General features: G+C 50.4%; 1 protein-coding gene and 1 long non-coding RNA gene across 3 annotated transcripts in view; one reads left to right on the top strand and one right to left on the bottom strand.

Moving 5' to 3' along the window:
- BLK (BLK proto-oncogene, Src family tyrosine kinase) overlaps nt 1-25,253 on the top strand; it is an 80,802-nt gene that overhangs the window by 49,982 nt on the left and 5,567 nt on the right. The window contains exons 2-10 of the mRNA XM_035269856.3: nt 2,804-2,912; nt 5,603-5,654; nt 7,578-7,671; nt 8,561-8,659; nt 12,111-12,214; nt 19,730-19,876; nt 20,320-20,472; nt 21,627-21,806; nt 22,961-23,037. Coding sequence (XP_035125747.3) covers nt 2,805-2,912; nt 5,603-5,654; nt 7,578-7,671; nt 8,561-8,659; nt 12,111-12,214; nt 19,730-19,876; nt 20,320-20,472; nt 21,627-21,806; nt 22,961-23,037 — 1,014 coding nt within the window. The 5' untranslated portion in view covers nt 2,804. The remainder of the gene's footprint in view (nt 1-2,803; nt 2,913-5,602; nt 5,655-7,577; nt 7,672-8,560; nt 8,660-12,110; nt 12,215-19,729; nt 19,877-20,319; nt 20,473-21,626; nt 21,807-22,960; nt 23,038-25,253) is intronic.
- LOC118146725 (uncharacterized) lies at nt 11,886-23,502 on the bottom strand. Of its 2 annotated transcripts, XR_008475871.2 has the most exons (4): nt 22,940-23,502; nt 21,551-21,630; nt 20,978-21,155; nt 11,886-13,712 (listed from the first exon to the last, which is right to left on the bottom strand). It is a non-coding gene; the product is annotated as an uncharacterized LOC118146725 (long non-coding RNA). The 2 variants fall into 2 exon arrangements; XR_013525452.1 differs by lacking the exon at nt 20,978-21,155.

The raw sequence follows: 25,253 nt of genomic DNA, 5'->3' as shown, positions 1-25,253 counted from the left end.
AGACAATACTACATAAAAGTTTATGGCAACAAATTAGAAAATGTAGAAGAAATTAAAAATGTCCTCTAAATCATATAAATCATCAAAATGGCACAAGGAGGAGAAAAATAAGAATAGATCATTTCTACAGAAGAAATTGGAAATGTCTTTAAAGATTTACTATTTGAAAGGGCCCCAGACACAGGTGGCTTCACAGCTGAGTTCTATTAAGCCTGTAAAGAAGATAACCCCAATGCTATGGAACCACTCAAGACCATAAGACAGCAAAGAGAGAGCTCCTCAATACTCCTTACAAAGCCAGTGCTGCTTAATGATAATGCCGCATAGACAAATCTCCCTGGGGAATACAGATTCTGATTCTAAATAAAATATAAGCAAAGAGGGCCAAGCATGATGGCTCACACCTGTAAGTTCAGCACTTTGGGAGTCTGAGGTGGGCGGGTAGCTTGAGCTCTGGAGTTTGAGACCAGCCTGTGTGACATGGCAAAACCCTGTCTCTACCAAAAAATAATAATAACAACAACAAAATTAGTAGGGCATGGTAGCACATGCCCGTCATCCTGGCTACTTGGGAGGCTGAGGTGGGAGAATCACCTTAGACTGGGAGGCAGAGGTTGCAGTGAGACAGGATTAGGCCATTGCACTCTAGCCCAGTTAACGGAGTGAGACGCTGTCTCAAAACAAATAAAACAAAATAATTAGCTAATAAGAATCCGTCCATGTGCTGAATAGACTAATATGCTGTAATCAAATAGCTTTTATTACAGGAATGCAAGGATGTTTCAATCACAGAAAATTTACCAACATAATTTATTACATTAAAGGTGAAAATGTGTCATATTCATAGATACTAAATGGGCACCTGGTAAAATTCAGTAGCCATTCCCAATACAAACTACAAACCCAGAATCTCTCTCTCTCCCTGTTTTTTTTTTGAGATGGGAGTCTCACTCTGTTGCCCAGGCTGGAATGCAACGGCATGATCTCGGCTCACTACAACCTCCACTTCCTGAGTTCAGGTGATTCTCTTGCCTCAGCCTCCCAATGAGCTGGGATTACAAGCCTGTGCCACCAGTTTTGGTATTTTTATTACAGACAGGATTTCACTGTGTTAGCGAGGCTGGTCTCAACTCCTGACCTCAAGTGATCTGTCCATCTCAACTTCGCAAAGTGCTGGAATTACAGGCATGAGTCACTGTGCCCAGCCAAACCCATAATCTCTCATCCCAAGTAGCTGGGATTACAGGCCTACACCATCACTTTTGTATTTTTACTAGAGATAAGGTTTTACCATGTTAGCCAGGCTGGTCTAGAACTCCTGACCTCAAGGATCTGTCCACCTCAGCCTCCCAGAGATCTGGGATTACAGGTCTGAGCCACTGACCCCAGCCATAATCTCTTATTCAAACTTCTGAAGCCCTAAATCTCTGAAAACCGAAGTGATACTCGTAACCCTGGTAGTGTAATTCACTTGGTGATGATCTGAGCTTACATAAAGAAATTCTTGTACGTAAAAAGTGTCATTCCTTCAAACTGCAAAGTATTGTGTGTTCTGTATGCAAGACATACTTTACAAAACACACTTGTGAATTCTTTACTTCTGTGGTTCGCCGTCCTGTATCAAAAATTATTACAGCATTTTCTTTTTCAAAGTGGGTTTGAGGAGAAATGACATGAGGAAGGTGCTTTCAACTCTCCGGGAGAAATACATGACTGTGTTTCATTTAATCTAAGACACCCCCGATAGGAAGGCTGGCATTTAATTTATCATTAAAATAGAAAAAAATATGCTGCTACTAATTATACTGCAAAGCACCCTCCATTGTAAGAGGCCTCCCACTTCAGAGACATTGAAATGTGATAATGGTTCGTCTTCGAATTGATGAAATAGGGTGCGTACATCCAGAGGAAATCACCACTAACAGCACGGCCTTCCGACAAGTGTGGGGACTTGGGTGCTTCCTCTCTGTGATGTCTGCGTCTCTGGGAAGAGGCTGATGTCAGTGCGGGAGTGCAGGGGTCTCGGGTCAGACTGGACTCCAGCTGGCTCTGCACCAGCCAGTTGTTTGACTCTGAGCAAGCTCCTTAATGTATTAGTAGCACCCCTGGAATGAGGATGGTGACAACATGGTGGTGTTGGTGGCGTCAAAAGGGTCTTTCCTGCATCTGCTATCCTAAGATTCTTTACCGAACGAAAAAAACTGACCACAACTTCCCCCCTTTAAAGAGACCCCCCCGATGTTGCTGTGGAGCGGCAGCTGGGCCCCGACGCCTGTGCTGTCTGTCTGTCTTAAATGTATATAGTGTGTCCCCCACAAATCTGAGTGCAAGAGAGCCTTAGTCATGTTCTAACAAAGCCCCTGCTGTTTACCAAAGAGCTAATGGGCCCGGAGAGAAATTGTCACTTTCCCAAGTGACACAGCCCGTGACAGTGTGAAGACTAAACCCAGAGAGCCCAGACACGTCGGTAGGCTCTTTCTAGAACACCAAATGGCCTCCTGCTCAGGCTCCCGTCCCCTGAGGACCGGGATCCACCCCAGTGGTCTCTGGCGGTTATCTCCAGCCAGATGATTTCTGTGTGCTAAATGCTGTGCTTTCTGCTCTATGGACCCCTGAAAAAAGATGAGCGCACACTTACCTCACCCACCCACTTGTACCCGAGTTCTGACTGTGAGATCTTTGCTTTCCCACTTCCACCCCACCTTTCTAACCAGCCTCCCGGAAGGGGCTGGGGAACCCCTCTGTGCAGAGGATCTGAGGCCCTGCCCTCTCATATCCTCTGTCTGCTGTGTGCCTCAAACAGGATGGGGATGGTGAGCAGCAAAAGGCAGGTCAATGAGAAGGACAAGGGCCAATGGAGCCCCCTGAAGGCCAGCGCCCAGGACAAGGCCCCCCCACCACTGCCACCCCTGGTGAGTGATCCCCCACCCCCGGCCAAGAGCAGGTTACTTACTTCTTCTATGCCTTAATGTCCACATCTGTAAAATGGGTATAGCAAAAGTGCCTTCCTGATAGGGATGTAACGATCTGCACGGTGTAAGCAGGTGTGCCATGCAATAAAACACACACAGGACCCGGCCTGGATAGCACCCAGTAATTCTTAGCCAGAGCTCATTTCTCAAGGGCAGCAGGGAAGAGAATAAGAAGTTAAAAAGGTCAGCTTGGGGAGAGGGTGTCGTAAGGGAGGATTCGGGCATCTAGCTGCAGCCACTCCTTCTTCTCCCCAGCAGCTCCTGGAGACCCTTGGCTCCTATGTGGCATTGCTGTGGGCATTGCAAAGTGCCCGCTCTCCTGAGATAAGCATCATGAAACAGGAGGGTTCCTGTCCTCACCTCCCGAGCAGGCTCTCAGGTTTAACTGGAATGCCATGGGCATTTTAAATGAGGAAAACTTTCCAAAGGAAAAAAAAGTGAAATTTCAAGTGAAAAGTCTCATTGCTGGGGAATGCATCTTCCTAGTCGTGCAGTCTGATGTCCTTATAAAGCAGTTAGTGCCCTTTGATGGCTACTGCATGTCTGAAGATGCATTTTTTTTAAACAGTCTTGCTCTGTTGCCCAGGCTGGAGTGCAGTGGTGCAACCGTGGCTCACTGCAACCTCCGCCTCCTAGGTTCAAGCGATTCTCTCTCATGGCTCAGCCTCCTGAGTAGCTAGAATTACAGGCACATGCCACCATGCCCACTCAGGTGGTCCGCACTCCTCGGTCTCCCAAAGTGCTGGGATTACAGGCATGAGCAACTACGCCTGACCTGAAGGTGCGTTTTAGATGACTCTGCGTGCCTCCCACTCCCTGACCAGTGACCTCCTTTTGGCTTGGGGCACTTGGGAGCCACGCTTGGACCCTCTCCCCCTGCGCTGTCCTCATGCCCACATGGTCATCTCTTTATCCTAGCAGGGGCCTGATGGGCAGACAGGGATTACTAATTCCACTTCCTAGATGAACCCGGGTCTCTTATTTGTCTGTGTCCCAGTTTCATGCCAGGCTCAGCACACAACCAGTAAGATGTTTGTGGAATAAATAATTGATCAAATGGGGAAACTTGAACTTAGACTGACTAATTCCCCAAAGTTTTATGATAATAAGTAATAGCACCTGGAGTTTTTTTAACTTAAAAAAGTCACATGATACATATTAATTACGGAAGAAACTATAATTACCCTTTTTTCCACTCGGTAGAGTCACCAGGGTTAGCTCTTCAGAGCTCCTGCTTCAAGACCCTTTCTGTGTGTTCTTTAATTCATGGGTTCTTATTTTTAATGGAAACATACATACATAGCATTTTGCAAAATGCTACTTCAGTGTTCAATAAACATGGAATGAGAAAGAGAATATTGGGCTGGGCGCGGTAGCTCACATCTGTAATCCCAGCACTTTGGGAGGCCGAGGTTGGTGGATCACCTGAGGTCAGGAGTTCAAGACCAGCCTGGCCCACATGGTGAAATCCCCATCTCTACTAAAAAATACAGAAATTAGCCAGGCTTTGCTTTTTAATATTATCACATATGTATATACCCCTAAATAATAATTAGTTTCATTTTTCCTGTTGTAAGCTTTAAACCAGCTACATCCAACATCACACATGCTTCTGAGACTGGGTTTTCGGCTCCGTGTTATGCATGTGATATACCGACACTGATGCACGTGGCTGCAGCTCATTAATTTTATTGAATGAGTACACTGTAATTTGTTTATTCTTTGTCATGAGGGTTAGTTCCACGTTTTAAAATTGTTTATCTATTGGCCAGGCATGATGGCTAACACCTGTAATCCTAGTACTTTGGGAGGCCAAAGAGGGCAGATCAGCCTGGCCAACATGGTGAAACCCCATCTCTACTAAAAATACAAAAATTAGCTGGGCATGGTGGCGGGCACCTGTAATCCCAGCTACTCGGGAAGCTGAGGCATGAGCATTGCTTGAATTTTTTTTTTTGACCTCCTGCAGCCTCCTCATCCTCCATGCCCACACAGCATGGGGAAAGGCTGGCTCAGCCAGCCTGGGTCGCACCCATTAACCTGCTCATGCCACATGCACCAGGAGGCAGAGATTGCAGTGAGCCAACATTGCGCCACTGTACTCCAGCCTGGGCAACAGAGCGAGACTCCATCTCAAACAAAACAAAAAACAAAACAGAAAGAAAATTGTTTCTGTATTATTATTTTTGCTAGGAGCACTCTTGTACATGATTCCTGGTTCACATACGCAAAAGTTTCTTTCCATTATATATATCTACAAATACGTTTGCTGAGTTTTGGGGAAATATGCTTCTTAAGTATTTTTTCTTGTCCACAAATACCCATTTTCAGCTTGCTCTTTTAGAGGCAGAGCCAGAATGTTAAGCCCAAGTGATTGGGCTTCCCCTCATTCTCCACAGCTACCTCTTATCTACCCTGGGGGGTCCCCCATGCAGTCAGGGCGAAGGCAGCAGAGGGCGGGGGTCTATCTGAGGGTGGTGCTGGTCCCTGGGTTCAGAATTTCCCTGTGCAGCCCCCACCGGCGGCTGCCTCTCCTCCCACAATGGGTCCCCGGAGATCACCTGGCTGCCTGCTCAGGCCCTGCGCCTGCGGCAGGGACGGGAATAACTCATGCATGGTTTCTACCCAAGGTTGTCTTTAACCACCTTACTCCTCCACGGCCCGAGGAACACCTGGACGAAGGTAAGAAGGGTGGTGCGGGAAGCTGAGTCTCCACGGCCCCCTCCCCTTGTGGAGTTGAACAGGAAACAGTCGGGAGCAGCTTGAGGGCTGGAGAAGAGAAAAAGGGGAAGCTGAGCGGGGCCCAGGCTCCGTGCCTCTTGGGGGTGTCTTCAGGAACCAAGCATGAATTTCCTTACTTTGCCTGAGCCTGGTGGGACTTTTTGAAAATGAAAGACTTTACAAACTGTAAACAAGAATAAAAATAAGGGTCCCAGAGAAGACACACACCATCATCAAACCCAAGCTTGCAAAGAGTCTAACTCCCAAATTCAGAGGATGGGCAGTGGCTCCAGGCCCTTGCCTCCAGCCCTGGGCTGCGCCCCGTGGAGGACACCTTCTTGTTTCCCCCTCCCAGCCACTTTGACAGTCACCTGCTGATCACCTAACCACCCATGCCCCCTCCCTGGTCCCCAGATGTCACCTTTTTTTTTTTTCTTTTTTGAGACAGAGTCTTGCTCTTGTCGCCCAGGCTGGAGTGCAGTTATGTGATCTCAGCTCACTGCAGCCTCCACCTCCTGGGATCAAGTGATTCTCCTGCCTCAGCCTCCCGAGTAGCTGGGATTACAGGTTCACACAACCACACCTGGCTAATTGTTATGTTTTTAGTAGAGACAAGGTTTCACCATGTCAGTCAGACTGGTCTCGAACTCCTGATCTCAGGTGATCTGCCCATCTCAGCCTCCCAAAGTGCTGGGATTACAGGCATGAGCCACTGCACCTGGTCCCCAGACTCCACTTCTGCTCTGGTGGGCTGGCCTGCTGGATGCCGTAGGGAATGAGCTTGGTCTTCCTGGGCCAGAGGCTCCGCCCTCAGGGGCTCCCAGGAGGTTGCCTTTTTCACAGTGACCTCCCGCAGCCTCCTCATCATCCACGTCCACACAGCATGGGGAAAGGCTGCCTCAGCCAGCCTGGGTCACACCCATTAACCTGCTCACGCCACATACAACAGGCATTCAGCACATGGGGTGCGACTCTGTCCCAGGAATGGTGAAGGGGTGACAACAGGTAGATGCGACTCCCTCCCCGGGAAATTTCAGTATCTGTCACACTCGTGAGCAGAACTTGGATCTTAAAACTGCAGGGAACCGCTGTTGCCTATTCCAACCCCCTCTTTCCTGCTGAGAAGTGACCAGCCCAAGGTTACACCCTCAGCTCAGTGACAGAGCTGAGCCACCTCACCTGGAGAAGCTAAGCGCTCTCCAGGTTACCTTCACCAGGTGGGTCCTGTGGCTCCCAGGGCTGTGCAGAGAGCCCTCGTCACAGAAGTACTCATTTGAAGATGGTGCTCCAAGCTCCCGAGCCCTCTTGCCCCTTCCATCCAGGGCCTGCCAGCAAGTCAGGGGGTCCATGGGACACTGGCAGCCACAGGCAGTGTGGCAGAGCTCGGGCACAGACAGTGGGGAGGCCAGGGCTCCAGCTGCCACCTGGCAAGACCACCCCTCTTGGGCACAGAGGTGGGAGGAGGTAGAGGAGGAAAAGGGCAAGAGGAACTCACAGGCCTCTGAGACCAGGTGTGGGATAAGATGAGGGACTGCCAGCACTGGCTCCCAGTGTGGGCCTGAGGCCACCAGCCCAGTAGTGGCTGCCTCCCTGTGCTGACCTCTGGCCACCAGCGAACTCACACATGGCCTGCCCAGGCCATAGGGCTTCTTAATGGATCCAGAAAGGAGGACAGGATGGGCTCTTGGGGCAGCCCGTCCTGGTGAGGTCACAGGCAGGGTCACGGGTGGGGGTGGGGGCCTGTTCTGGATGAGAGTGTCATCTCCAGCATGGGCAAGCAGAAGACCGCCCCTCCTGGTAGCCAGAGGTGGCTCCCATCACAGGCTCGCCCCAGCCCTGCCCTCCCTCTCGGGGGCCTGGTCATCTCTCCCTGGTTCCTTTCAGATGAGCATTTCGCGGTAGCCCTCTATGACTATGCCGCCGTGAATGACCGGGACCTGCAGATGCTGAAGGGGGAGAAGCTACAGGTCCTGAAGGGGTGAGGCTCCAGGACGCCGTCCCCTGTCCCTGCAGGAGTCCCACCACATCCCTCCCTCCTCTGCCCACCACATCCTCCGTGGCTGACCCCAGAAACCTTCCCCATTGCCCTGCCCCCATCCCTAGCCCCAGCATTTTCTTGAACTTGGCCCTTTTGTCCCCCTCTCCAGACTCTTTCTGGTGAAGTGATTTCCATTCACAACTTCCCGCTTATCCTTCAAAGTTCATGTTCCATGCCACCACCTCCATGCAGCCCTCCTGACTCCTTTGGGCATGTGGACCTTGTCCTTTATGCAGGCCGGTCTGGCTGTTCCTTGAGAGCCTTGCATTTAAGTCAGTCATGTCCATATTTGTCTCCTTCTTAAGACAGACACCCACATGGATTACACACGCCCATCCTGCTTTAGCTCATTTTGTGTCCTTCTCAGAAACTCCATCTAGGCCCGCTCTCTGGGTGACCAGTCTTGCCCCCTGGAGTTCTGAGGGTCTGATTTTGTTCTTGAAGTTCTGCAGTGACCTTGAGCCAAGCTCATGAAAGTCCTGACTATTGATCCTATACAGGCCGCCCGACTGTGTCTTCCTCAAGCCTGTCCCAAGTCCCTCACCAAGCTCCGAACACATCCCACTCATCAAGAGGAAGGCTGCTGGCCAGAGCCCTGGGTCCTCTTGGGCTGGTCAGGCTGTACAGATAAGCTCTTCCCCCTAGAGCTTACCCAGATACCCACCATACCACGGAGCAGCAGGCACAGCCCCTTCCTGCCTGCCATACTGTCTACCTCTGCGGATTCTGTGCCTTCCAGGGAGAGGTGGCATTGAGGAGGCCTGGGAGCTGCCCAGAGATGGGCCCACAGAGGCCATGATCACAGCTCTGTTTCTCCTGCTCCCGCTAGAACTGGAGCCTGGTGGCTGGCCAAGTCACTCGTCACAGGAAGAGAAGGCTATGTGCCCAGCAACTTTGTGGCCCGAGTGGAGAGCCTGGAAGTGGAGAGGTAGGTGGCACGGGAAGTCCCTTGGAGCCAAGGTCCAGTCATTGTCTCTGCTCCCTGGGCTGCTAGGCAGGGCAGGACCAGAATGGGACTGACCTGGGAACCCGCAAGCACCAGCAAAAAGGGGACAGGAAATTAGCTCTGCTGGAAAGGCCCCTCTGCTGGTTCCAGATGACAAGTTCAGACCACTGTGTGACACTGAGCAGACTGCTGTGTGACACTGAGCAACCCGCTGTGTGACACTGAGCAGACTGCTGTGTGACACTGAGCAGACCACTGTGTGACACTGAGATACTGAGTAGTCTGCTGTGTGACACTGAGCAAACCGCTGTGTGACACTGAGACACCGAGTAGGCTGCTGTGTGACACTGAGCAGACCACTGTGTGACACTGAGCAAGCCACTGTGTGACACTGAGCAGGCTGCTGCGTGACACTGAGACAGCAGGATGCTGTGTGACATTGAGCAGACCACTGTGTGACACTGAGACACTGAGTAGGCCACTGTGTGACACTGAATAGGCCACTGTGTGACACTGAGCAAACCTCTGTGTGACACTGAGACACTGAGTAGGCCACTGTGTGACACTGAGCAAACCACTGTGTGACACTGAGGAGACTGCTATGTGACACTGAGACACTGAGCAGGCCACTGTGTGACACTGACTGAGCAGACTGCTGTGTGACACTGAGCAGGCCACTGTGTGACACTGACTGAGCAGACTGCTGTGTGACACTGAGAAACTGAGCAGGCTGCTGTGTGACACTGAGCAGGCCACTGTGTGACACTGACTGAGCAGACTGCTGTGTGACACTGAGACACTGAGCAGGCTGCTGTGTGACACTGACTGAGCAGACTGCTGTGTGACACTGAGACACTGAGCAGGCCACTGTGTGACACTGACTGAGCAGACTGCTGTGTGACACTGAGAAACTGAGCAGGCTGCTGTGTGACACTGAGCAGGCCACTGTGTGACACTGACTGAGCAGACTGCTGTGTGACACTGAGAAACTGAGCAGGCTGCTGTGTGACACTGAGCAGGCCACTGTGTGACACTGACTGAGCAGACTGCTGTGTGACACTGAGACACTGAGCAGGCCACTGTGTGACACTGACTGAGCAGACTGCTGTGTGACACTGAGAAACTGAGCAGGCTGCTGTGTGACACTGACTGAGCAGACTGCTGTGTGACACTGAGAAACTGAGCAGGCTGCTGTGTGACACTGAGCAGGCCACTGTGTGACACTGACTGAGCAGACTGCTGTGTGACACTGAGAAACTGAGCAGGCTGCTGTGTGACACTGAGCAGGCCACTGTGTGACACTGACTGAGCAGACTGCTGTGTGACACTGAGACACTGAGCAGGCCACTGTGTGACACTGACTGAGCAGACTGCTGTGTGACACTGAGAAACTGAGCAGACTGCTGTGTGACACTGAGAAACTGAGCAGGCTGCTGTGTGACACTGAGCAGGCCACTGTGTGACACTGACTGAGCAGACTGCTGTGTGACACTGAGACACTGAGCAGGCCACTGTGTGACACTGACTGAGCAGACTGCTGTGTGACACTGAGACACTGAGCAGGCCACTGTGTGACACTGACTGAGCAGACTGCTGTGTGACACTGAGAAACTGAGCAGGCCACTGTGTGACACTGACTGAGCAGACTGCTGTGTGACACTGAGAAACTGAGCAGGCCACTGTGTGACACTGACTGAGCAGACTGCTGTGTGACACTGAGAAACTGAGCAGGCTGCTGTGTGACACTGAGCAGGCCACTGTGTGACACTGACTGAGCAGACTGCTGTGTGACACTGAGACACTGAGCAGGCCACTGTGTGACACTGACTGAGCAGACTGCTGTGTGACACTGAGACACTGAGCAGGCCACTGTGTGACACTGACTGAGCAGACTGCTGTGTGACACTGAGAAACTGAGCAGGCCACTGTGTGACACTGACTGAGCAGACTGCTGTGTGACACTGAGAAACTGAGCAGGCCACTGTGTGACACTGACTGAGCAGACTGCTGTGTGACACTGAGAAACTGAGCAGGCTGCTGTGTGACACTGAGCAGGCCACTGTGTGACACTGACTGAGCAGACTGCTGTGTGACACTGAGACACTGAGCAGGCCACTGTGTGACACTGACTGAGCAGACTGCTGTGTGACACTGAGACACTGAGCAGGCCACTGTGTGACACTGACTGAGCAGACTGCTGTGTGACACTGAGCAGGCCACTGTATGACACTGAGCAGACCGCTGTGTGACACTGAGCAAGCCGCTGTGTGACACTGACTGAGCAGACCGCTGTGTGACACTGAGCAGGCCACTGTGTGACACTGACTGAGCAGACTGCTGTGTGACACTGAGAAACTGAGCAGACTGCTGTGTGACACTGAGCAAGCCGCTGTGTGACAGAGGAGACCGCTGTGTGACAATGAGACACTGAGTAGGCCACTGTGTGACACTGAGCAGACCGCTGTGTGACACTGAGCAGGCCACTGTGTGACAGAGGAGACCGCTGTGTGGCAATGAGACACTGAGCAGGCCACTGTATGACACTGAGCAGGCCGCTGTGTGACAGTGAACAGGCTGCTGTGTGACACTGAGCAAGCTGCTCTTCCAAGCTAAACAAGAGCGGTCCTTCTCCTGGCTTCCCTGGATGGAACCGTCCCCCATGTCTGATGGCCTTGCAGGCTAACAGGGAGGGACTGTGACCACAAACCCTCCCCTGTATTCCTCCACGGACAGGACTCAGGGCTCAGCCTCGGAGTCTCCTAGGAGGGTGGCTTGTTCAGAACCAACTAACAGGAGAGCAGGATCCCAACCTTCTAATCCTGTAGCCCCTCCTCCCCCATGTCCCTATGGCACTGGGAATGTTGGACTCGGCCAGCCAGGGCCCCCACAAATCCGTTCACAGGGCCCAGCTCTGCCTGAGTACTGGGGCCCAGCAACAATGAATCTTCTTGGGCACTGTGGGCCCTGCATCTTTCCCCAGAATGGTGTGGGGAACCGTGGGGCTCTCCCACACAGAACAACCCCATACTGAAGGGGACATGCTGGGGTCCCTGCTCAGAGAGTCTCGGCAGTTTGCCTCTTCCAGACCTCTGACAGCAAGGAGGCAGGCATGTGCCTGTGATACGCAGCTGTGCTTTGGAGAGAGTGAGCAGGTGCATTTTTCCAAAGCAAAATTAACAAAAGTCACCCAAATAATGTCTTTGTTTCATTGCAGGAAACAGTGAGTCCAGGGCTGACGGGAAGGACGGAAAGGGCAGGGGGACAGAGGGCGCTGACTCCATCCCAGTGTGGGGAGCAGCATCTCAGGGACGACTTGGGAGCAGAAATGCTAGACTTTATTTCTTGGGGGTGGGCAGCTCAGGAGGGAGGCTCAGTGGGAATACTCCGAGGAGCAGGTCTGCTCTGAGGTTCACCAGTTCCTGCTGTTTTCCAGGTGGTTCTTTAGATCGCTGAGCCGGAAGGAGGCTGAGAGGCAGCTTCTGGCTCCAGTCAACAAGGCTGGCTCCTTTCTCATCAGAGAGAGTGAAACCAACAAAGGTAGGCGTGGTGGCCTTGCCCGCCCTCCCTGCCCTGCGCATCCCGAGAGGCCCTCTCCAGAGGCCTGGCCCTGGAGTGAGAGGGGAAGGGGTGACTGCCAGGAGAACCAGCAGCTTCTGGGCCTGTGTTCCTTCCAATTCAGGCCCTGCCCAGGAGTTGAGGTGGGGGCTGTCCACAAAAGCAGTCCTCCCTGTCCAGGGTGGAAACCACCCGGGCATGGGAAGCCGGGTGGACGGGGATGGCCCCATGCCAGACTGGCCATGCTGCCTGGTCAGCAGGAACAGCAAGGCCAGTGGGGCCTGGACAGGGGGAACCCTGAGCCCTCAACCATCAGCTTCTTTGGAATCAAGGATTGGGGGAGCTCAAAAGAATCCTGGGAGATTATCTCAGCTAGAGGCTGCAGGTAGCATAGGTTAGGAAGTGGTCTGTGCCTGACGTAAGGGTAGTGATTGTGGGGAGCCCATGCCAGTCTAGACACGAGTTTAAATCGACTGATAACTGAGCAAAACTTTGCTGCCACTACCCTCAGGATTTTCTCACTTTCTCTGTCATTTGCTTTCTTTCCTTCCTAATGTTTTTTGGCATAAAACCAAAAACACATATAAAGCTTGCGTAAGTATGAGTGCGTAATTCTAAGTTGTATAGGGTAATAATACACAAATCCCTGTGTAACCACGGCCAAGAGATAGAGCATCTCAGACCACCAGGAGCCCCCCTCACTTCCCCACTCGGGCTCCTCCTGATTCAGCCCCCACCCCCAGGAGCTGCCCGCTGTTCTGACTCGGGTGGAAACCCTTCCTCACTTTTCTGTAGTTTTGCAACCAGGTCTTGTCTGTTTCTTAGCTTTATGCAGATAGAATGACTGCGTTTGTTTCTGTGTGACTTTCTCCTGCCCCTCAGCAGTGTTTGTGAGATTCTATGTTAGTTTTCTGGGCTGCTGTAACAAAGTAGCACAGACTGGGTGGCTTCCACGACAGAAGTTTGTTATGTCACAGCTCTGGAGACTTGAAGCCCAAGACCGAGGTGTCGGCAGCATTGGCTGCTCCCAAGGCCTCTCTCCTCGGCTTGCAGACAGCCGACTTCTCCATGTCCATCCTCATGTGGCCGTCCCTCCGTGCGTGTCTGTGTCCTAATCTCTTCTTATGAGGACACCTGTCGCATTGGATTAGGGCCCACCCATACCAACCCATTTTACCTTAATCACCCCTTTAAAGCCCTGTCTCCACATATGGCCACATTCTCAGGACTGAGGGTTAGGACTTCCACATAGGAATTGGGAGCACACATGATTCAGCCTGTAACAGATTCATGCACGTGGTTGGGATGGTAAGCCTGTTCATGTTCATTGCTGCAGAATCTCAGGTGTGACCGTTCCAGAGCCAAGTTAGCCATTCTCATGCTGTGGGCATCGGGTTGTTTCCAGTCTGGGGCCGTTGATGCATGTGTTGCACTGAACCCTATTACGGTGCCTGGTCCTCACTGGCCGCTAGCTTTTCATCTGTAAGATACGAATCCATTTGACAGATGGTCAAAGTGAGCCCCTGAAACAGGAAATGACTTGCCGGAGGCCAGCAGTAAGCATCAGAGCCCGAAGCACCAGTGGCCACATCATCTAAGAGGCTGAGAGGCTTCCCAGGCTCTACAGTGTGGCAAGCTAGGGTGATCCAGGGAGTTCCCACACAACGTGAAGAATGCGTTGCTCATCAGGAAGCTGTCCACAGGGACCGGCTACAGCCTCGTGGCCAATTTAACAGGAGAGGAGCTGGTGACAGTGACATCAGAGGAGGGAAGGAAGAGAGAGTGACTGGAATATGAGTTTGGTTCCCTGTGGTTGGGGTGTTGAGAATGGATGGGGTGTTGCCTGGTGGGAGCACCCTTGGGCTGTCCCTTCATTTCATCTGTGACTCAAGGACGGCAGCCGGAGAGTAGAAAGCCAGAGCATGGAAAGCTGTCACAGCGCCCTGTGACTCTCCGGGGAGACCATGAGGCCCCGCTGCCCCTCAGGGCAATGGCTAGGACCAGGTTGGGGAGCAGGAGGAGTACACTGGAAAACTGGGGTGCTCTGTGCAGGATTTCTTGGAATGCACCAATGCCTGATAACATTTTATATATACATGTACATACCTATACATACACATAGATATATACATTTTGTATATACATATAAATACCTATACATACACATAGATATATACATTTTATATATACATGTACATACCTATACGTACACATAGATATATACATTTTGTATATACATGTACACACCTATACGTACACATAGATATATACATTTTGTATATACATGTACACACCTATACGTACACATAGATATATACATTTTGTATATACATGTACACACCTATACGTACACATAGATATATACATTTTGTATATACATGTACACACCTATACGTACACATAGATATATACATTTTGTATATACATGTACACACCTATACGTACACATAGATATATACATTTTGTATATACATGTACACACCTATACGTACACATAGATATATACATTTTGTATATACATGTACACACCTATACGTACACATAGATATATACATTTTGTATATACATATACACACCTATACATACACATATACATTTTATATATACATATACATACCTATACATACACATAGATATATACATTTTGTATATACATATACATACCTATACATACACATATACATTTTATATATACATATACATACCTATACATACACATAGATATATACATTTTGTATATACATATACATACCTATACATACACATAGATATATACATTTTGTATATACATATACATACCTATACATACACATATACATTTTATATATACATATACATACCTATACATACACATAGATATATACATTTTGTATATACATATACACACCTATACGTACACATAGATATATACATTTTGTATATACATGTACATACCTATACATACACATATACATTTTATATATACATATACATACCTATACATACACATAGATATATACATTTTGTATATACATATACACACCTATACGTACACATAGATATATACATTTTGTATATACATATACATACCTATACATACACATATACATTTTATATATACATATACATACCTATACATACACATAGATATATACATTTTGTATATACATATACATACCTATACATACACATAGATATATACATTTTGTATATACATATACATACCTATACATACACATAGATATATACATTTTGTATATACATATACATACCTATACATACACATAGATATATACATTTTGTATATACATATACATACCTATACGTACACATAGATATATACATTTTGTATATACATATACATACCTATACGTACACATAGATATATACATTTTGTATATACATATACATACCTATACGTACACACAGATATATACATTTTGTATATACATATACATACCTATACGTACACATAGATATATACATTTTGTATATACATATACATACCTATACGTACACATAGATATATACATTTTGTATATACATATACACACCTATACATACACATATACATTTTATATATACATATACATACCTATACATACACATAGATATATACATTTTGTATATACATATACATACCTATACGTACACATAGATATATACATTTTGTATATACATATACATACCTATACGTACACATAGATATATACATTTTATATATACATATACATACCTATACATACACATAGATATATACATTTTGTATATACATATACATACCTATACGTACACATAGATATATACATTTTGTATATACATATACATACCTATACGTACACATAGATATATACATTTTGTATATACATATACACACCTATACATACACATATACATTTTATATATACATATACACACCTATACATACACATAGATATATACATTTTATATATACATATACATACCTATACATACACATAGATATATACATTTTATATATACATATACATACCTATACATACACATATACATTTTATATATACATATACATACCTATACATACACATAGATATATACATTTTATATATACATATACATACCTATACGTACACATAGATATATACATTTTATATATACATATACATACCTATACGTACACATAGATATATACATTTTGTATATACATGTACATACCTATACGTACACATAGATATATACATTTTGTATATACATGTACACACCTATACGTACACATAGATATATACATTTTGTATATACATATACACACCTATACATACACATATACATTTTGTATATACATGTACACACCTATACGTACACATAGATATATACATTTTGTATATACATGTACACACCTATACGTACACATAGATATATACATTTTATATATACATATACACACCTATACGTACACATAGATATATACATTTTGTATATACATATACATACCTATACGTACACATAGATATATACATTTTGTATATACATATACATACCTATACGTACACATAGATATATACATTTTATATATACATATACACACCTATACATACACATAGATATATACATTTTGTATATACATATACATACCTATACGTACACATAGATATATACATTTTGTATATACATATACATACCTATACGTACACATAGATATATACATTTTGTATATACATATACACACCTATACGTACACATAGATATATACATTTTATATTTAGATGCATATTGGATATTGTCACTATTCCATTTTTGTGGCAGAGCACCTCTGTCCAAGAAACAATTTGGGAGTCACTGGAGATGACATAAACGTTTGGTTGTGGTCGCAGAGCCTGTCAGACATACACAGAAGTAGAGGAAATAGTTCAGCGGAACCCCTGGTACCTACCACCGAGCTCCAACAGTTATCACTGGAGCCAGTCGTGTTTCATCTGTATCCCCCACTCCACCCCTGTTCTTTCAAAGCAAATCCTAAACATCATGTCATGTCACCCTAGAAATGATATTTCAACCACTGCCTATTGCTAAGGTGCCCTCTGATGTGAAAGCCCCGCCCCCCACCCAATCTGGTGTGGAGGAAGAAGGGGTTCTCTATGAGTCTCACATCTCTTCCTGTCCATGTCCACCCCAGGAAGACAGTCCAAGCTGGGAATTGGCCAGATGGGACCAGGGCTGCAGGATTGTTCAACCATCATCACCTCACCACATACACACACACACACACACACACACACACACAGGCATACACTCATATATATACACATGTGCATACACAGGTGTGTGTGCACACCATGCATACATATACACATGCACATACATGCACACATGCACATACAAATGCATGCACACACATACACATGTGCATATACAGGCATGTATGCACACCATGCATACACATACACATGCACACACATGCATGCACGCACATGTATGCACACATGTGTGCCCACACGTGCCCACACACAGGCATATGTGCACACGATGCATACGCATGCACAGATGCATACATGCACACACATACACACATGTGCAGACACATGCATACATGCACACAATCATACACATGCATACACAGGCATGCGTGCACCATACATGCACATGCACACATGTACGTATGCACATATGCATACATGCACACTCATACGTGCATACACAGGCACCTGTGCACACGCACACATGCACATGTACACACACATGAACACATGCACTTGCACACATACACATGCATACACGCACACATGCACACATTGCACATATGCACCCACGCCCCTTCCTCCTACCCAGGTTACCCCCAGCTGTGTGCTTATTTTCTATTGTATGATAGAAGAGACTCATTACATAGGGGAGGGGTGGGAAAGGAGCAGGATATGTACACACCTCACACACACATATGCACACATACACGACTCCAAAGCAAGCTCCGTCTGTTTCTGGGAGCAACAGTAGTGATTCAAGACAGGGATGGAAGCAGGGGAGTGAGTCCTACCCCTTGTGGCCTCCACGGTGTCCCTGAGCCTGTCAAGCCTCAGTTTATTGGTGTCTATGTGAGGACAGACTCGCTTCCCAGCTCAGCGTCAGGCAGTCCCTCAGTGCTGAGAAATCGTCATCTCAGAGCCAGCCCCTGCTTGCCCAGAGCAGTCCAGCCATACTACAGGGGAGGGGGTCCAGGTTTTGTGAACCTGAAGCTGATAGGATCTGAGGTCCTCTTTAAGAAGGATACAAAGTTGTCAGAAGCCATCAGGGATGGGGCTTCAGTGCAGCCCAGGTTCGTGAGAGTGGCCTTTAGGTCAGTGCGCTTGGCTGACATCACCACGTGGAGAGCAGGTTCCTGGGCTCATCACCAGAGGCATCCGACACAGGTGCAGCCCACAAAATGGGGAGAAAGCCCTTGGTTAATAAACTCCCTAAGGCCAGGCTCGGGTTCCTTAGAGACTGGGGGCACAGCTGCATCCGGGCAGGGTCGGGAGGAGTCTGCAGCATCCTGGCTGAGGCTGGGGTTGGGGGCATGGGCTGGGCTGGAACACGCCTCTGGGCGTCCTTTTGCAAGGAGGTGATGAGAGAGAGGCACTCTGGCTGAGGGAAACTGGAGAGGGGTAGAGGGTTGAGGTGGAGGAATGGACAGGAAAGAAAGAGCCTCAAGTCAAACGGGACTGCGGAAAACCAACGTCCACACCAAGAACGAGGCTCCGCGCCTGACCCCTGGCGGAGAGGCCTGGTACTGCTCCTGGTGGGCGCGGACTTGGGGAACTGAGAGCCCCCATGGCCTGCTGAGAACTCTGCCGGGCCCCAGCGACCCCATTTCCCAAATAATGGGTGGAGGGAGGGTGGGGTCCTGGTACCCAGGTAGCTGAACAGACGCATTTTATAAAAACATCAAGCTCATGGAAAAACGGTTCTCATCGGGAAACTCTTGCCTCTTAAATTGCCCTTAACCCTTGACATCTGCTGCCACTTGCCTGCAGGAAAACATAAAGCCAGAAGACAAAAATGATAGGTTCGTGTAACAGGCAGCAAATGAATTTGAACAGAGCCCCTGGGAATAGCTCATTACGCTCTCCACCATGGACATGGGCACTTGCAGCTGTGATTGGCTGCCTGTAGGAGTAGGAGACATCCTCCTTCGCCAGAAAATAAAGCTCCTAGTCCCTCCATCGAGACGAGATTTCACAATAGTCCCTGGCAAAGGGTCCCCCGAGTGACCAGGTGCCCAAGGGGGACCCACATGATTACTGAGAAAATGTCCTGCCTGCCACAGAACTCTGTGAGCCCCTGGCTGATTCCCTGGGGGACACTGGGGGGATGTCAAGGTCACAGTCAGGCTTAGCTTACGGGGAAGGCTTCAGAAAGCACGGAGGTTGAGATGCAGGGTGAGGGAACTTGTGGTGGGAGTGGTGACGGTGGAAGACGGCACTGGGGAACTTTTTTCAAGCTTTAAGATGAGGCCTAAATCCCAGTCCTGTGTTCCATGCCTTCTCCTTGTCTCCATGAACCCTCCAGGTGCCTTCTCCCTGTCTGTGAAGGACGTCACTGCCCAGGGGGAGCTGATCAAGCACTATAAGATCCGCTCCCTGGATGAGGGGGGCTACTACATCTCCCCCCGGATCACCTTCCCCTCACTGCAGGCCCTGGTGCAGCACTATTCTAGTAAGACGGGTGTGCAGTGCGGGTGGGGAATTGTGCCAAGAGCCCCTGTGTCTCTCGCTAAGATCCCCAGTTGTGTGGGTCATTGGTGCCACCTTGGGGGAAGGGAAGATCATCCCCAAGCTAGACCTAAGAAGGTAGCAGGTCTCAGCACTACGAATTGGTGGCCCTGACACCCCCTCCTGGCTCAGCAGGGAACCCCTTAGAAAGCGGCAAGTATTTTCAGTCTTACGGTGAGCAGGTCACACAGCATGCACTGCTTTGTGCAAAGAGAGAGACAGTTGAGGGTGTGCACTAGCAGGTGTGTGCATGCACCCATGCAGGGGGGCTGGGGGGGGCTGGGGGGGGCTGGGGAGTGAGGGGCCCAGCTAGGAGTGACATGGCTCCCAAGAGAGAGCCTGGCTGCTCTGGTGACCCCCAGCCCTATCTTTTCTTTCTTAATGCAGAGAAGGGGGATGGTCTCTGCCAGAGGCTGACCCTGCCCTGTGTGGGCCTGGCCCCACAAAACCCCTGGGCCCAGGATGAATGGGAAATCCCCCGGCAGTCTCTCAAGCTGGTCAGGAAACTCGGGTCTGGACAATTTGGCGACGTCTGGATGGGTAAGTGTGTGTACACGCGGGAGTCTTTCTCCCCCACATTCCACCCACGCTTCATCCTGAGTCCAGAAGTGGCTGAGGAAGGCTGAAGGTTCAGTATTTTTATAGTGTGTCATCCCTCCCCTGGAAGACTTGGGAGGGACTGAGGATAGAGGCAAGTACATCCATTTTACACAGGAGCCGGCGGAGGTACAGAGCTGTGTGATGACAGCCGGGCCACTTACTGTGGTGGCAGAGCAGGAAGAGTTCAGCTCTCCCAGCCCCCAGGTCGCTCCCTCCCTTGTCCTCTGCCTGCGACTGGCTTTTTCATTGAGCTGCAATGGCGCTAACTCCCCTTAGCTTTCCATCACCCAGAAGGAAACAGGAGGTTCAAGGTGCTGAGCCATGAGGTTCCAGGGTCTGAGTGCATGCTGGGGCAGCTGTGGGATGTCGGCCAGGTCATGGAACCTCCAGGCCCAGCGTCCTCACGTTTCCATTGCTGCTGACACCTGCCCCATCCCCTGCCTACCAGGATAGAAAACTCATGTTCCGTTTTATCCCTGGACTGGTCCACGAGTCCTCCGTTGCCTGGGGCTGTTACACAAGGTGCCTTTGGCAGGAGCTGCACCCAGGTCCCTGGCAAGTCCCAGATCCTCTAGAAAGGCGAGTAGAGTTGTCTTCGGCCCTTCAGGGCGCACAGGGACTTCCTGGAGTGCAGGGAGAGTGTGGAGACACAGGCAGTTTAAGGACGGGGACAGGTCTGCCACGGGGCTTCAGAAGGAAGGAGACCCTCACTCCCCTTCCTCGTGCCCAGGTTTGCCCCGCTGTGTGCTTATTTTCATCAAGGAGCCACCGTGTGATAGAAGAGACTCATCACATAGAGAAGGGGTAGGAAGGGGGCAGGTTACATGCAGGACAGAAGAACGCAGACCTTGGGTGTGGGGCAGAGAGGCAAAACAGACCCCAGGCAGGGAGTCCTCCATTGCCTGAGGCCCCATACAGAAGGGGCCTGGGACACAAGGTAGGCCCCATGCAACCACGGCCTCCGGAGCTGCGCGTTCCAGCTCTGGCACCTGGAATGGGATGGCTCCTGGGCACTTACCCTGATTTTGGTTAAGCGATCGCCTCCAAGCAAGGTCTCTGTCTTCTGAGCGGTTTCTTCTCTCCCCCGGGCTCAGGTTACTACAAAAAGAACATAAAGGTGGCCATCAAGACGCTGAAGGAGGGAGCCATGAGTCCGGAAGCCTTCCTGGGCGAGGCCAACGTGATGAAGACCCTGCAGCACAAGCGGCTGGTCCGGCTCTATGCCGTGGTCACCAAGGAGCCCATCTACATTGTCACCGAGTACATGGCCAGAGGTGGGGCCTGAAGAGCTGCATCCTCAGAGTGAGGAAGCAGGGTGGTCTTTGCAGGAGGAGGGGGATTGTGGCAGTGGGTTCCCCAGGCCAGGGGGCTCCACAGGGAGCCGTTAGCCAGCATCCTGCAGACCTAGGGCACGGCATGGCATGGGGGCCCAGAGGGATAGGGGGAGGGTGAGAAACGGGAGGGCGAAGTGGTTCTGACAGGGCTACATTCTCTGCTCGGGAGCAGTTCAGCCAGCATCTCTGGAGTGTGTCCTCTGTGCCCAGCACTCTTGGGTGCCTGCTGGGAGGGACAGAGCATTGCAAAGTCAAAGGAGCCCCAGGCCAGCCATGCAGGGACCGTGCTACATCCAGGTCTACTGCTTCCTGGTCCGGGAAGCTTTTACAACTGTGTGAATATTTTACAAGGTTGGCCAGAGAGGTTGGGCTCGATGGCCTCTGAGGTCCCCAGCGTGGCCAGATTCTCATGGGGCAGGAGGCCAGGGATTGGGCTGAGCCTTTGACCTTCTCACTCCTCCTGTGATCCTGACCGCACACTGCTCCTCTGCAATCCTAACATGCCCATCTAATACAGCTCCCTAACAACTGTCCCCAAGGGGGCCCCAGTCTGAGACTGTGCTGGGGGCACCTCCAGCCTGCTGCTAGGGCAAGCACTCATCCCTCCCAGCACTCCGATTCCAGGGGAGCTGCATTTGTCCCCTGCGGCCAAAGCCGGGGGGGCAGTTCTCTCCTCTGGTGCTTTCTTCCTGATGCCTGGTCCTTAGAGGCAGAGCGTGTCTGCCAGCAGGGATCAAAGGAGCGAGGCTGACATGGGGGAAAAGACAAGAAGGGTCATCAACTGTAGAGTCAGCACTGGGGCTTTCCTCCCAGCTCCCAGCCAGGTGACCTCAGACAGGTCCCTGCACCTGGCTGAAACCTAACTGCTGGGCAACTGCTGGTATATGCGCTGCCTCCTGGGGTGCTGAGCCTGGCATTTTGTGAAGGGGAAGGCACTTGACAGCAGCAGGTAGGTCCTTCCTGATGCACGGAGAGATCTGAGGGTGCAAACTCCCACTTCCCACCCCCGTGGGAAAGCGCTCATGCCGGGAGAGGCTGGCACCGCCAGGGATGGTCACTTTGCAGAAGGCCACCTGCAGCTTCTCTTTTCGTAGGGTGCCTGCTGGATTTCTTGAAGACGGATGAAGGGAGCAGATTGTCACTCCCAAGGCTGATCGACATGTCGGCCCAGGTTGGTGAAGGACCAAGTGCAGAGGAGGGGCGGCGTGGTGCCCTCTGACTTCCCGAGTCCCTCTCCTCCTCCAGGCCCTGTGGCTTAACAACGTCAGTGATTCAGAGGTCATAGTAGTTAGAGTTAGGCTGGACTTCGAGGAAGAGAAAGGCTGAAGTCATAAGAGCTTAGATGTGTAAACGTCAGGAGGTGGGCAGTCCGGGCAGGTGGCAATTTCGCCCCTCCATGTTCTCCCACCTGCTGGGATCTCAGGGTGCCACCTTCTGCTGACAATAGCTGCTTATATCTTACCACCCCATCCTCTCCTCAGCCAGCAGAGGTCAAGCCACCTTCCTCTAAGCACACGTCCCCAAGGTCACCCACTGCACTTGCACCTGCATGCCCAGGCCACTGTGCCTCCTGCCCCACGCAGCAGCGAGGGAGCCTGGGCCATGGAGCCTTCGTCCTGGGCAGCTGTGATGGAATGAGGCTGTTCTGTTCTGAGGGAAGCAAGGGTGAATGGGCGTCATGGGAACACACAGGGTCAGCAAGAGTTCCACTGCAGCCAGGGTGTTCTGTGGTGACCTCACCCCTTCCTTAGATGGTACCCACAGATATCTTTGGTAGGAGGTCACTGAAAACATGCCCCCACCCCAGGGGCCCCCAGCCCTTGCCCAGCCCTGGCATCTACCCCAGGCTGATGGGCAGGCCTGGGTCACACACAAGTGCCAGGGACGTCTCTGAGCCCTGGAGGACCACACCCCCCTTCTGCCATCAGGGAGTTACGAGTGCTGGGCCTCCTTGGCTACCCTGGACTGACCCTCACGTTCACATGCAGAACCTTCCAGACTCCATGAGATGAAGAGCTGAGTCGAGGGGAGGGTGTGTAGGGGAGAGCTCTAGCTGGCAGGAAGCACATCTGGTGGCCCTGTTAAAACTGGAATTCTCAGCAGAAACGTTTCTGTCTGTGGTCAGCCTGTGAGGCACACACATGGGTACACACACACCCACCTGCCACCGAGAGGAAGCCCTCCCACCTTCCGCCCACATCAGCCCTCCCCCCTCGCCCAGACTCACCCAGGAGCCCCGCTGCAGGAACTGATGCCACAACGCCTTTTTCCACTGAGGTGGGCAGAGAGCCGTCTGGGCAGGCTGGTGAGATGGTTTTGGAAAATGAGTGCTGGTGATGGGCTTCAAACCCCAGGCCAGCGAAAGCCTGCCCGCGGATTCTGTTTCCTTTCCCCTTCCTTCCCTCACCCTCCACTGTCTCTTACTCAGTCCCCACTACACCCCCTTGGGAAATCCTGGGTGAACCAGAGGCAAAGGGTGTGAAAAGCCCGTCTGAGTTTAGTTCCCAGATGTGGTCACAGCCCGTGGTGAGGAGTCAGAAAATCAGGACCTCCCAGATAGGAAGCCTCTAACCACATGCTGACCATGCCAGCGGCTCTCCAGGTGCGGGCGCGCATACACACACACGCATGCACACACACGCACACAGGCGCGCACACACGCTCACACAAGCACACGCACACAAGCACACACACGCACGCACACACAGGTTCGCATACACACACAGGCTCGCATACACACACACACGCACACAGGCGCGCACACACGTGCACACAACCACACGCACACAAGCACACACAGGCGTGCACACACTCACACAAGCACACGCACACAAGCACACACAGGCTCGCATACACACATGCACACTGGCGCACACATGCACGCACACACATGCACACAGGCTCGCACACACAGGTGCACACATGCACACACGTACATACGCACACACATGCACACAGGCTCACACACACGCACACTGGCACACACACGCACGCACACATGCACATGCACATACATGCACACAGTCTCGCACACATGCACACACAGGCACACACATGTACGTGCACACACAGGCTCACACATACATGCACACGCATGTACACGCACACACATGCACACAGGCTCACACGCACACACACAGGCTCACACACACGCACACACACACAGGCTCACACACACATACACATGCACACAAGCTCACACACGCACACAGCCTCACACACCCCGACTCCCACACAGACTCACACACACACATTAACACACACACACACAAACTCAAACACAAACATGCAAACTCACACACACACACGAGCAGACACACGGCCTGCCCTTCTGGGCTCTTTTCTTCCTCCATAGCACGAAATGCAAAGTCCCAAGGCCCGATCTGG

The sequence above is a fragment of the Callithrix jacchus genome, chromosome 13 (genome assembly GCF_049354715.1).
Source record: "Callithrix jacchus isolate 240 chromosome 13, calJac240_pri, whole genome shotgun sequence".
NCBI classification, from domain to species: domain Eukaryota; kingdom Metazoa; phylum Chordata; class Mammalia; order Primates; family Cebidae; genus Callithrix; species Callithrix jacchus.
This window is presented reverse-complemented; position numbering and strand designations above follow the sequence as displayed.